The following is a 14,791-nucleotide window of genomic DNA, read 5'->3' on the forward strand; positions in this document are numbered from 1 at the left end:
AAAAATAGGACTCCTTTTGAAACGCAAAGATTTACACATTTTAAAAAGGCTTCTGCTTCAACAAAACATGAATATAATCAGGGCCTGTTGAAAAGAGCCAGCAACCTGTTCCATTTAACCAAGACAAGGCCCGAGCTTCACTGTGTGCTAAGGGTTGAAGGACATTGATCTATGCCTCGCACAGCCAATTCATCAGAGTTTAATACACTGTCAGCGCAGTTCATCTACTGTTGTGTCTCAAACGGCCCAGGCTATTGTGAGAGCACATGAAAGACGGGGACAAAAGCCCCTCCATACGCCGAGGAGAACAGTGGACACAAAGAGGGGGCGTCCCTTTTAAACAGGTCTTAAAGAGGGACACTTTCAAGGGGACTTAGACAGCGACATACTCACTGTTTTTTTTGGGGGGGGCTGCCTTTTTTTGTACACACAAACATACATTTAAACTCTTACAGGCCTACAAGTGATCCCAGCCCAACAGAGATCTCAATCTGAATGTGCTTCTTTTCTGCAGAGCCGCCGCCTCTTTTTTTTTTTTGTCTATACTGAGGTTAAGTCTTGAGAGCTTACTAGAAAGCAAACAGGGTGCACTGTGTGAAATGGGCGGCTGCAAAGATCACCAGGAAATCTTTATCGCAAGCCTGAATGTGTCTAAATACCCCGTTTGATTCCCTCAATCATTTATTCCTAAACAAATGCGGAGAGTGGCTCCAGTTTAGATTCCGCTATTGGGATCTATTGGAGCGTGGTCCACGGTCTGAACTAAGCTCCTACTGGGCCAGACAAACAGCTGCATGGGCCAGGGGAGGGAATAAGGGGGCACACCCCGTCCTCCACACACCCCGTCACCCCACCCTTCAGTGCCACTTCACCTCTAACCTCATCCACTCATCCCATCCTTCTTTTATGTTCTCTTGAACTCCCCGCCCCCCGCCCTTTGTCATCCACACTGAGGAAGGAGTCGTTCCAACTTGCAAATACAAAACTCTTAAAATCGAAGTCAAGTTTTGCTTTCGCCGTTTCTCTGCGCCGGCGTTTACTCTTGCGGTCTCGCAGCCCCACTAATGTTTCCAGTGCATGAATGTACCCCAAGGTATGTTTCTGAAAATGTGTTTGTTTAAAATGTTTTTGCTTTATTTTATTTTATTTTTGTTCATTTTGAGTTCATGCCTAATGTTTGATGCTCAAATAAATAAAAAAAATAAGTAAGTGAATAAATAAATAAATGTCACAGAAGTAAATAATTCAACTCAAATGCCTCTGAATTTTTCCAATATTTTTTTTACCCTGACCAGGAGCTGTAAATGGTGCAAAGCGAACGAGAAGGTTGTCTCGCTCTCGTTAGCATCTAGCAGAGACTATACGAGAGAGAGGTTTGGTTGAGGCCATAAGTATTTAGCAATTTCACACATGTTCATAAATAATGATCTTTATATGTTGCTCAAGTTTCTTTCAAAATGTATTGCTTTCATACGAGCAGATTATCGTCAACCTGATTTCTATGGTTGGGTTTGTCTGATCACGATCCCTTCAGCTGCCAGAAAAAAGTCACACAGGGCTCAACGAAGGATAACCCCATGAATCACAGCTTTTACATTAATACACTCGACTTAGTAAACCACCGAATGGGCTGCAGCATCTGTTGAGAACGGTGTGTACGATATAATATATGTGAGTGGCTTCGTCATCAGGGTCTGAGGACGGACGTAAGTGTCCACACACACACACACGTTCAGTCTCACACAGACTAACACACAGCCCGAAGCTGAGGATTTGAGGCTGTGCTCTGGAACCTGATCACAAAGTCACCTTGGACCACAGAGTCTCCCCCTGCGCTTTCCAATCCGGTTTAATTCTCTGCAGCACAGAGAGCTGCAGCGCTCCTCCGTGTTCTTTGCATCTACCTACAAGTGTGCTGCAGAATTCATGCGGCTCACGGACGCCTTTCATTCTCACAGGCTGAAAGGTTTCTACAAATGCAACGCTCTGCTTCATCTCCGAGTGCTTCTGGAGAAAGTGTGGAGGTATAAGAAAGATGGAGCCATCATAAGAAAAGCTTAGCCCTCCTTAACCTCAACCCTAACCCAAAAGAAGAAGGCTTCAAGAAGGCAATACGATTAGGGTGCAGGTTGTTGTCGAACACAATCTGCAGGGGTCCAGCTGCAAACCTGGGGGGGGGGTTAGCATTTTGTCATCGCAGATCATTGATAGATCAGAAACCAAAGCATATATGTGTTCCACTAAACTCCGCCAGAAGCCTCTCGATGCCGTTCCCCTCAAATAGAAGCGCTCATATTTTCACAAGCCTCCATGCATTATTTTGCCGGAGACAAGCGGCGGATATGTGACGCCTTTCAGGAGCCAATTTGCAACATTCGCTAGATGAATAGCGGGAGACGAGATAATGACAAAACAAAATGTGCTGCTGACTTCATACCCAGAAAAACACACAGGGGTGATGCAACCAATCTCAACGTACAAATCCTCTTCTGCCTCATACCACGCAATGCCCCCCCCCCCCTCCTTTTCCCTTCCCCTCCCCTCATCTCCCCCTCTCTCTTTCTGATTCCCTCCCTGCTTGCCTTCCAGACTGGCACTATGCTAATTAAAGTAGCTAGGAGTGTGAATTTGAGAGGAGACTGGGATTAGCTTGATAAGTATCAGGAGTACAGAAGCACTGTACCAAAGTCATTTAAATTCTAATAATAAGAAACTGTTAGAACATTCACACTGATGCATTGCAACAATTTCTTCCCTACAATCTACACAAATCCTATTTATTCCTTTATGAAACATAAACCCATACTGGCGGGAATACAGTTGCCTGTTGGGTCTGGTTGTCACCGCTCAGCTCCATTGTGATTTTCTCTCTAGCTGCTAGTGCTCAGCCGATATTATAACAATCAGAAGCTGCGTATTACCTTCCGGTACCTCCCCGTGGGATTATTTCTTCACTCGCTATGTCGAAAACATGTTTAAGAGCATCAGCAGGAGTTTGAATTGACTGCTCTGTCCCATAAACCCATGAAGGCCACTCCACGTTATCTGTGCAGGGCCCTCTTTTTTTGCCTGTGCTCATCCCATGCATCCAAGAGGCCAACACAAGCCAAGCATAAGGATGGAAACTTATTTACGAAATCAATTTGCACGCCTCGTAAAAAAAGAGAAAAAAGCAATACTTATACCTTATTAGATTCCACTAAGTATAATGGCTGCATGCCGAATGTTTATTGGTAATGAAAGAGGATCTATGTGACAGACTTGGTAAAGTGAGCTGCAGGCGGCGGGCGGAGATGATGAGTCTCGGCCCAGACTCGGCAGTCGCTCTGTTCAAAACTTCAGTCTGAAGAGGGGAGAAAGTAATTTGTTTCATCTGCGGGTACTGATTTATAGCGGCCTCTGTAGCCTCTACGCCTGCACCCCCCCCCCCCCCCCCCCCACGCTAACCCCACCTGGTGCATCTCTCAGAGGGAGCAGACACAAATGATGTTCCCTTCTCTAATAGCTCATGGAATGGCTTTGCTGCCTGCTCCTGTTAAAACTGAGGGGTTATCAGATGCAAAGTGGCAGCGCACACTCCATCAGTTGAGCAGAGACTGAAGGTAGCCTTGGCAGCGTCCCCCTCCCGCGGAGACAGCCTGGAACTAATTGCTGAGAGATACGGATCATATCCCACAATTTGTCAGTTGGGGTGATAAAAAGCATTGCGGCGCTGGTAACTCTGCTGGACGGGGCGGCCAGGCTGATAAAGATGGATGGCTAAAAGGGTCTGAGAATGGCAGGCCAGGACAGACACAAGGGACTCAACTCTGTTTACGAGTTCAGGTTGGGAGTCAGCGCTAAGCCAAACGCTCATCACTTCCACAAGGAACTAGCGGTTTCATTTACAACACAGCTTTGGGCCGTGCAGCCTCATTAAAGCACTTCACCTCTGCATCCGACCTGAACTAACTGCCCCCCACATTATCAGCATGTTATTTTGCTAGCCCCAAACACTGGTTAGTGTGAGAAGGACATCTGGAAGATGCGTCATTGCAGCTGTGCAGTAGAAGCTTTGCTCTCAGGCCAAAGGTTCTCCTCTCTTCTGCCTCTGATTGGCCTTTTGGGCACCTATGTGGAGAACCAGCTGGTGGACACTCAGAAACAACGCTCATGTGCACACACACACACACACACCATCAAAGTCACAGAAACACAATTCATCCTGGATTCATCGGGATCTGTTTAATAATTCCTGTGAGATGCATTTGGTGAAATTCTATGACGAAGGTGACACAAGTGATATTTATCCTCCTCGATAACTCCATCCATCGCATTAGCTCTCCAAAGCAGCAGCAGCACAAGTTGAGGTAGAATTACTTTCTGCTGCCAGAACCCCCGTCTTCAGAACCGTCTTAGACAATTAAGTTTGATTTGACCTTAGGAGACCCTCGAAGTCTGTCAGAATTAGATTATGAGGGGAAACGGCGTCAACAAATTATGAGGTTTTCACATTGATGCCATTTAAATCTATTATCGAATAAAGTTCTCTCTATCTCTATCCCTAACAGCAAATATGTTGCCGTCGCTGCTTTTTCTTGTTTAATTTATGTTGAAATTGTTTCTGTACGGCTTTATAAACAGTACATGTAAATGTAACAAGTACTGCCCTCATGGTGGCCTTAAATTAAACTGGAGTAATTCATCTGTACGTGAGCCGTGAGCTTTAAAGAGGAACTTTGTGGACTTTCATCTTTTGCTTGTGCCACCATATTATAATTGTTGGATTGCGATCAACAAAATGTGAAATTCAGTTCTGCAGACACTTATTTTTTGCTTGTGTTAAAGTTGATACATATATATATATAGTTTATTTCACATACTAAATATTTCTTTACAACAGCCGTGAAATAAATGTTTCCTTCCTTGAGTGAGGCATTAAAAACTCAGACATCTTTGCATGCTGGGCGGATTCAAGATGGACAAAGACATGTGTGGAATTAGTTACCCTAACTGCATGTTTGTAGTGTGATGAACAGTTAGCATGCGGCGAGCAGTTTGGGGGCTTCAGAAGGAGTGTGAATGACGGTTGTAAGAGGAGAGGGGTGCCCCAGACCTTTTTTTCTTTTCTTTTTTTTTTACTCACGGCTGATTGATTAATGTTGTTGTCGGGGCACACGGTCCCCAGAGAGGATGAGGAGCCCTGTGTGATATGTGAGGCTTTTACAAGCAGCGGCGAGCTTAAAAGTGATGGGATGAGATCCTGGCCAAAGGCCGAAATGAGAAATCCACCAGGAATGCATTGCCTTTCTCTCTTCTCCTTTTTCTTCCCTCTCTCTCTCTCTCTCTCGCTCTCTCTCCATCTTTGAAAGAACAGCTGCTGCTATAACTCTACTGTACGTTTTCTTCCCTGAATCTTATGCTCAAAACTTTGCTCTTTGGTTGTCAGACATGTTCCTGGGCATTAATAATGAAGGCTAATGGTAAGCAGCAAGTTACTTAAACGCACACGAGTAAACCGTAGCTGTGGTCATGTTTTCAGAAGGAGAACCTTCGAGCACGACTTCAGTCAGTTGAGATTCTTTTTGTCAGGAGGATGTGCGTGTTTGCTGTGCATGGATCTTTGTGAGGCCTCCACCAGGTGAGCTCCAGCCTGAGCTCCCTTCTGAACCACTAAAGCACACTGACATTGGCAGCTGGAGCTTTTACAGCTAGGCCAGCTTCAAACCTGGCTCTCCCACAATTTGTAAAACCAATATTTCCCTGAGCGACCCAGATAGTTTTGGTTTATTTGTCTCGGTTGAAGGACATCTATCACCGAGCTTTGTCCCTCCACCCCAATATAATGACACAGAATCCATTTTTGTCATTAACATGTAACATGTTTTGGTGATAACGCAGATTGTAAAGACGCATCGAGCCTGTCCTCGCTGCATCTGTCCGTGGCGTATCTCACCTGTACTCTGGCCTCTGTGAGTTTTGTCCTCTGTGCCAGCTCCTCTCTGGTGTAGATGTCTGGGTAATGTGTCCTTTCAAATGCCTTCTCCAGCTCCTCCAGCTGCTCCGCAGTGAAGGTGGTGCGACTGCGTCTCTGCTTCCTCTTCAGGGGCAAGTCGGGTTCGGAATCCACATCTGACCCATCGTCCGTGCGGTTACCTGAGATTAAAAAAAAAGAGAGAAAAGAATAAAAAACAAAAAAGTAAATGAGCATTTTACACAAATCAACAAGGGTGTGCTTTCAGAAAACATCAACTAGAAAACAACAATCAGAGATTGCAGACCCTCGCCTCCAAAAGACTATTCGATCTTGTGAGACAGTAAACAGGGCTTCCGGATCAGAGGGGCCAAACCTGCTCTAGCTTGCTGCTCCGGAATGTACTACAAGCCATCTTCTGGACTCTTTTTCCCATCATGCCATTCGTGTCCCTCCCTCTTAAAGTGGCAGTTTACAGCACAGGCACAATTCCAGATGTAAAGATAATTCTAGAATCTGGATCCAGATCTGGATCAACGCCATTCTCGGGGAGGACCGAGCCACAGACAGAACCTTGCTTGTGTAAAAATTTCAAGTCGATTGGGTTACTAGTTTTTGAGTTATGCGCTTGGACAGACAAACAAACAGACAGACAGACAGACAGACAAACAAAAAAACGCACCCAATTGCAATACCCTCGCCTCCTCTTCGGCGAGGGTAATTATGTGCTTAAACTGAAGTAGTGGATGCGTTCACAGCGTTATTTGCATTCTGGAGCCTCTGTTGTTGGTCCAAGGAGCAGGAATGACGACATGCTGGAGAAGATTCGAATGACAGCCTTTCCTTACCCAATATGCAGCTGGAAGAATATCTTTTTAATCTGAGGATTTTTTATTTAATATAAGAAGAGAGCCCAATGCACAATCCTGGCTCTGTGAGGGCTCCCAGAGGCTGTGCAGGCAGAGGGCTGTCGCTGGGGTTAATCTGCAGAGGCCACCTTGCTGCTCTCACCCTGCTTTTCTCTCTCATTGGCCCAGGGCACACTGCTCATACACGGCACAGCCAAAGTGTACAAAATAGAACACAATATCACACCAAAAAACCATTCAGCCCCATGCGCTTCCATCTGCTGTCATTAAATGAATTAAAACATATTTTACATTACTTTTAAGGCATTCAGCTAAGCTACATTTTTTGCTCGGGGAACATAGATACAGCACAAAGCTGCACAATCCGGCCCGACAGGGGATGTTTTGACAGCAAATACGCATTACCATTGCACATTACCATTATAACTGAATTTAGAAAATTGCATCATTTTCACCTCCTCTGCATGTCTATTCAAGCTACATGGCCCTTTTCATTTCATGTCATAAAATTCATACTTTCATAATTTCCCCATTGAGACACTGACAAGAAGGCATGACGTGCCAGTGTTGCTCCGGGCCGAGTTTGGATTGCATCACGCACAGTCCAGAAAGTGTGGGGGAGAGAGAAAATAAAGGGAGAGGATGCATGATGAGATTTCTGCTTCTGACAGAGGCCGCTTGCCGTTCAGCTCAAGTGAGGAATACAGCGCTCACCAAAATGTCTTGACTAAGTTCCTATGATCTGATTCGTTGTTTTACAGCCGTGATCTCTGTTTACAGCGCCGCTCCAGTCCAATCTTCCAACATAAGTGGACAAAAGACCACTCAGACCTAGCGACCAAATAACAACTGTGAGAACAAAAGAGCAACAAAGCTGGCAGAGTCTCAAGGCCAGCTCCAGAGTTTAATTAAACAAGGAATTATGGGATTATATGGAAGCTATTATTATTTCGGGCCACTCTACGAGTCTCCTACGAACATTTTCTGTCCCCCTGAGCTCATGCTCAATGATTCTCCGCGGATTACGTGCGGCTGCAGGGACGTGAGGCCGCATTCATTAAATCAATTCTTCAGCCATATCCGTTTTAATAAAGATTGATTCTTGAAGCACAGACGCACTCCGGCGCCACACACCCTTGAACATACAAAGTTGAATATGCACATACACCACATATCCCTTTGTTGGTTTTCATGAGGACGCGTATATCCATTTTGGCGAGTAACTTGCCATGACGACACTTGAGACCAGCCAAACAGTCTGCAGATCGCTTTCCAAAGTCACCTCTGTGTCCTACAGGGACGCCCGGCGGGGGGGCAGAGTAGACATGTACTCAAGGGGGCTTGGAAGTGAGACACTAAAGTCTTCCCCTCAAATTATTTTTATTTTCCTCCCTTTTGTCTGAGGCACTTTCACAGATCTTATTTTGCACGTGAACCGCAACGACAATCTGTGTCGCATTTAGCATGCTATTAGGCTAATGACTGATAAACCTCGTCAGACAATAGTCCGTGCCGCCGCTCTCCATTAACCCCTCTAGAGCCGACACATCGGCTCTTGTACGTGAACCAGAAGTGCAAGGTCAAAAGTCCTGCCTCTAATGAGTAATATTCAAATATTACATGCTATGGAGCCAACTGAGGTTGGTGGTGGACATAAAACTCCAAAATCTGTACGCTGACTATATCTGGCTTGCTTAAAAACTTCATGGAGGTGTCAAACAGTCTCAAAATTATTTTGGTCAACATAGAGCAGATACAATCCTCTGTCCAAACTGGCCTGAGACCATTCAGACGAATAAATAAATACATTGAAATACCATTTTCAATTTGTTCCCAGTTCCAGAGTCTTCTGTCTTTTTGTCCTTCACAATGTGCCAATCGCAGCAATCAAAGACATAATAAGACTCGGTGAACAAAATGCCTGCAGGCCTGTGGAGCTCAATTCCTTAACATCTGACAAAAGGTGCATTCTGATTCGACATTTGTATCACGGTGCAACGGTAATTCCATCCATGGTTTCAGGGGATATTGATAAACTGCTCATGCCCTCTTTCATAATATATCATCCAATTAGAACCTAATTAAATGCCATCCAGTGGGCATGATTATCATTTACTCTCCTCCGGGGGCTCCCTCTGAGTTTGTTCCCTGATATTGATTTAAAATTGCACCCATTATAAACATGATTCAATCAGGTTTGCTGCTTGCTTTGTCTCCGTTAACTGCCCGAATACAATTAAGAATAGCTTTGGGTACGGTCCGAGTAAAACTGTAATGAATGCTTATTAAAGAGTTGATTTTAATACACAAGGTGATTTATAGTTTTAATTAGAGAGGCACCGTCAAGCTGATTGATGCTATGTGCACATCATGCGGGTTGGAGGGTAAAATGGCTGATAGGAAGCATCCATTTATTTATTTTTTTGATTTCCTTCCAATGTTGACCAGTATCCTTTGTGCACTGCCTTGTGGAACCCCAGTGAAGAACTACGCAGCAAACATTAACGTATAAAGAAATATTCATATCGATTAACAAGCAAAAGACAATAGTTTCAATTAGAGTGTTTAATGGAGCTAAATCTGTACATTTAATCCGAACTCATAGACTCGGTTTGTTGGATTTGGATTGTTCTGTTGGATGCTCGACTTTATTTAAACTGTGAGCTGACTATACTTGACACAGATGGCTGTTACAATGTTGTCTTTGCACTTATGATTTGAAGTGATCATTACCGGTACTCTTTTTATGGCGATGTCATTTATATAGACAGTAAACATTATAAACAGAAAAAGTGGAGCATATAGATTAATGTGTGTTTGTGTAGCTCACCAGCTTCTTCTGAGTTCTCTGAGTGTTTCTTGTTTTAATAGTGTTTTATTCCATGCTTGGAATAATTCCAAAGAGCATGGGTGTCACCCAATAATTTCACCCTGGTGTGACTGTGACTTTCATCATGCTGGTGTCAGGCCAGAGCAGATAAAGCAGCTCTCTTAAAGGACTTGTGCTTCTAGTTAATAGTTTTAAGGTCAGCCTGAGGTTTAAAGCCTGCTCTGTCCCCTGATGGTCCTCTGCTGACCCTGTAGACAGATTCCTCAGACACCAGGCAGATGGGATCCTCATCATCAGACCCCTCCTCGACTCACATTGACCCCCTTCCAAAGGTCTCCTCCAGCCCTTCTTCTTTGCTTCTTCCTCAATCCCCTCAAACTCTTCGAGTCGCCCACCTTTACCCCGACACACTAAAGTAACGCCAACTAGAAAAGCACTCAGAGAGTGCAGACCTCCGCCAAGCAGCTCATTCCCCTCCTAATCAGATTTACACCGTCCACATGGTGATCTGGATCATCATCAAAAGGTTCTACATTGTTCTTGGTATCTGTATATACGCTAACCACGAAGAGTAAAAGTGAAGCAGAGTTGATGTGTGTTTTTAACAGATTGTTTGAATCCATAAATCGGGTTTTCAATGTTGAAATTTTATATTTTTTCCTGACATCATTCCTGATCCGATCCAGATGAAATTCGGTGGTGAGATAGAGGCCCCCGCCCTACATGACGGTGTCAAATTCCATAAACATCGGTCAATAATCAACCGAGACATTGAGGAACAAATTTGGAAGCTCGATTGACTGCAATGTTAACATAAATGTCAAAGTGATCCAGAATCCAGGATCTCTTCTGGATTATCACCAAAATGTCATCCACCGTTCCTGATAAGATTATTAATATTTCCTGGAAATGTCATCAAGATCCGTCAATAACATTTTGAGTTATCCTGCTAACAGACAGACAAACCAAAACACAACCTCCTCTGAACTTTTGGGGAACAGTTCCTAATGAAGGATTGCCATTGAAAAATCTATTACATCTTCAAAGACTGCATAAAAGTGTCCAACTTTCTGCATCTTGTTAAGAATTACCATACACAAAGTAAAAAAAAGGTATTTAACCCAGAAACCAAGAGAAAATAAAATCCACCTTAAAAACTAACTAAACATTGAGAGAAAGAAATCTCCCTTTGAAGCGGTGCAGGCGCTTTTATGCCTCGTCTCACCTGTGAGCAGTATATACCAGTACCTCAACTTCCACCGTGCTCATCCGAGTCACTGGCAGTGTCAAACTGTCTCTGACATCATAATCCATGGCCTCAATATTAACCATACCTTTTTGCAAACTATCCAAAATAGCGGGACAAAAACAGACAGGGCTTTAGCAGTGTAACATTAGCTCATAATGGCCCATTTTGAAAAGCATATTAGTTCCAGCATAATTACAATCAGGCCTCGTGCTCTGTGTTTTGCAGGCATTCACAGGACCAGCCTCTGAGCACCAAGTCACACCAGTTGACTGACTGACAGCAGATTTAGGTTTTTTTTCCTTCCCTCTTTTTTCCCCCCACAGGACAAAAATAACATCTTTTCTCCCTATTTATGTTGACTTGTTTATTTTGTGTCTACCTTTTGTCGTAGTTGATGCTGCAATTATACTTTTTGTCAGTCAGAGGGGGTGAATATCAAAAGGCCTAATTATGCAAACAGGGCTACGATAAGAGGCATCTGCCTGAGATGGGATCTGCTATCTCTGACATGCATCTGTCTCTGTGCTGTCTTTGGGGCTCCGGGCCTGAATATAAACAGCCTTGCCTGTCCCCAGGATTGCATACAATTCAACTGCCGACACTGGAGTGTAAGAGATGTTTTGGAGGTGGGGGGGTGGAGGAAGGGTTTCCTGCAGCAACATCAAATAACTAACAACTTCCCAATTTGCATTTTTCTGAAAATGGTGCAGCATCTCTGTTTAATGCACTTGCCTCTTTCAAGCCAAAGGGGTTGCCAAGTTAAAGGAGGCATGTGATTCAAGGCATTTACAAAAGGATGTATCTGAGATAGGAGCTCGATGTGAATTCAAGATAGACGACAACGTAAAAAAAAAAAAAAGAAGTTCAAAAACACGGGCTCTATGAAGAATCTTATCTTCATGTGAGTGAAAAACAAAAACAAGACTGAGAGTTATAGCCTCAGCATGACTCCTGCACATATATATATTAAAATAGTTAATTCAACATACAAAACAATTTGTGTAAAGAGTGCATATGTGGCAAAATCCATTGAAAGGTTCACTTGGTTTGGGAACATGTCAAAGTGCATTATCAATTTCTCGTGGTGGCAGGTGACCTTCTCTGGGATGTAATTTGACATTTAGCTGAAATTGAATCTGGGTGAGGTGAGATGAGATGTGTAACTATACATGAGAATAATAAAACTCCACTGTCCATCTGGAATAAAATCATTCTCAGCTCACCTTTATAGACATATGTCTTTGAATTCAGCTTTGTCTCATGCCTACCGTGTCAATTACCAGTTTAGAACAGGAAGCTGTAGGTCAAGGGCGCTTGTTCTAAAATCTATTTCAAGTGGTCAGATGGGGGGGGGGGGGGGTTGGGGAAAAAACACATTTTCAGACAAATTGTGACGCAGTAACGGACCGTTTTTGTATTTACTTTCACGCAATACATGCATATAGAACAACTGCTGAATGGAAATAGAAAATAGCTGTCTTTTTGTGTTGTCTTAACACTGACGTTAGTTTTAGGATCATTTATGTCAAAAGACATTTGGAAAAATTCAAAGACGTTTCATCCCTTGTCTCTTGGACAGAATAACTTTCTTTAGAAACGGAGTAGCGGACTTGAAAGAAGAAAAATGCAAGTGAGGAAAAAAGATGGGAGCCTCTGCAATCTTTGGATCTCACAACAAACAATTAGCCCCCTTTTCTCTGTTTGAGGTGGGAGAAAGTGGGGACATCGGAGGTGGGGGTGGCCGGGTGCAAGAAAAAGCAGAGGAGACATAGAAGGAGAAGCAGAAAGCGATGCTCTTTTATGGCTCTTGTCATACGGATGAAGGCGCGGCGCGTCCATGAGAGCGCACGCTCACCTTCAACAACAGGGCGTCCACTGGGCCTCCCAGCCTTTTCAGCCCGGAGAGACGAGCTCCTCGGGGGGCCATTAGAGCATGAATAGAGGCTGACAGCCCTGTGCAGCTCCGCAGGGCATCCATAAACGCTGACATATTGACTCCCCATGCCTCTGTGCTGCCTGAGTGTGAAAGCGTGAAGGGCTTGTTGGTTGGTTTTCTTCCGTATACTACCGACTAAAACTTGGGTATCAGTTTCAATATAAATCTTTGTTTTTAACTCTTGATTTTTGTTATTTCTTTTTTGCGTAGACTCGTGCTTGTCTTACATTACAACCATGTCATGACCATTATCATAACGTTAAGCCGGACATTGTTAACTGTTATTGACTCCTCCAATTGTCATATTGTTTCCCACTGGGGCAGGGCTATAGAGCAAAATCCAACTGAATATTCGAGAGAGCCGCATGGAGCCATCAAGACTTGAGAGAATGCAGAATATGAACGTTGCCTCCTCCGTCCCCACTAAGACCGAGCTTCGCATTGGTTTTTCCTCTTCCTGTCGAGCATCATGTCACTGCCTGAGTTTGTGTCTCTGCTAATTGAGGTCACAGCGAAAGTAATGGAATTAACAGAGAGTACAAGACAGTAAAAAGGAGTCCATGGGGGTCTCTGCCAAATGGCACTGGAGCCAGTAGCCTCAGTCCCCCAGCAAAAAGCTGGAAAAACCTTTGCAGGAAATCAAACAGTAGCGTCTCAGGGCTATGAGCCGAGGTCTCCTCGAGGAACAAATCATTTTCTCAACAAAGCCAAAGAGAGATTACTGGGCACAGCATAGGAATGCACAACGGACATTCTCATGTGCCCAAGGGAACTTTCCTCATTTTCTGAACAGCAAATATTGTGGAGAAGTTGGTCAGACGCAGAGGACACTGGGAAGAAAAGAAGAGTTTTGAGGAATGATGGAGACTTAACTAAAAACTCAAGATCGCTGTAAAAAAAAAAGCTCAAACTAAAATGCATGAGCCGATGTTCTCTTTACATAAAAGTTTTTTGGTTTACTCATTCATATGCTTATTTGCTTAATTTGTACACCCTGGCAATGAATTATCTCTGTAATTGGATACAATTGTGTCTAAAACATTTTATTCAACTGCGAAATATGAACTCTGTGTATTTTAAAACAATACTCCTGAATGAATGTGTAGGGTGAGCGGCTTCTCCCTGGGTCCTGCTTATGCTTTACGGTGCCTGGCATTCATTTCTGATTCCTCTATATTGAGGGACTGTAATGTGGCTCAGTAGCAAAGCTTTTTATACTGAGACTACGTATTCCCCAAGGAGAGAATGACTGACGATGCATAAATAAGCCTATTAGTAGAAAATAGGGGACAACATTTGAAGTTGTATTTTGTCTGCAAGGACGGGAGCTCCACCCCACTGTTTGGACAACCGCTTACACATTTTAACTTGGTGGGAGAAAACACATTTCTGATTTGCAACACTCGGGGAACATGCTTATTGTCTTTGTGGTTTAAAAAAAATGAAAGAAAAAAAACGTGCACAATTAAAACAAATGAATATTTGAGTGGTGAAGCAGATCAAGAGCATAAAATGTGAAATGATGTGGCCCTAAGTAGCATAGGCTAATGGCGATTTTTAAACTAGCAGACCATGGTCAATGCTTCTCATTCACCACTGAGGGAGAGCGCAGGCTCACTGTGCTAAACGTAATTACTGTTGCACATTATGGGGGGGGGGGTATTCCTGTATTGTAATAAAATTAGCCAGAAATGCTTTTTGTCTTTTCTAATGCAGCACCATGGTAACCAGTGGCCAGTCGTAATGCAACACACTGCCCCGATCTGTGCCAGCTGTCAGAGTTTGACACCTTTGGGTGGCAAAGCGAATTGGAGGAAGCTGCGTTTCATTCAACAAATTATGGGACGGTGACCTGCTCATCACAGCGCACAATTTAACATGGATGTAATAATGTCCGGATGTACTGTATAGCACTTTTCGATTCACTATTTGGCAGAGTAACAAAGATTTAATC

General features: G+C 43.7%; 1 protein-coding gene across 2 annotated transcripts in view; it reads right to left on the minus strand.

Annotated features, from left to right (window-relative positions):
- The window catches only part of pax7a (paired box 7a), a 40,605-nt gene that overhangs the window by 14,146 nt on the left and 11,668 nt on the right, over nucleotides 1–14,791 (minus strand). For both annotated transcript variants that reach the window (XM_068742590.1, XM_068742589.1), the window contains exon 5: nucleotides 5,936–6,135. In XM_068742590.1, coding sequence (XP_068598691.1) covers nucleotides 5,936–6,135 — 200 coding nt within the window. The remainder of the gene's footprint in view (nucleotides 1–5,935; nucleotides 6,136–14,791) is intronic.

Source organism: Brachionichthys hirsutus, chromosome 8 (assembly GCF_040956055.1).
Source record: "Brachionichthys hirsutus isolate HB-005 chromosome 8, CSIRO-AGI_Bhir_v1, whole genome shotgun sequence".
Lineage (NCBI taxonomy): Eukaryota > Metazoa > Chordata > Actinopteri > Lophiiformes > Brachionichthyidae > Brachionichthys > Brachionichthys hirsutus.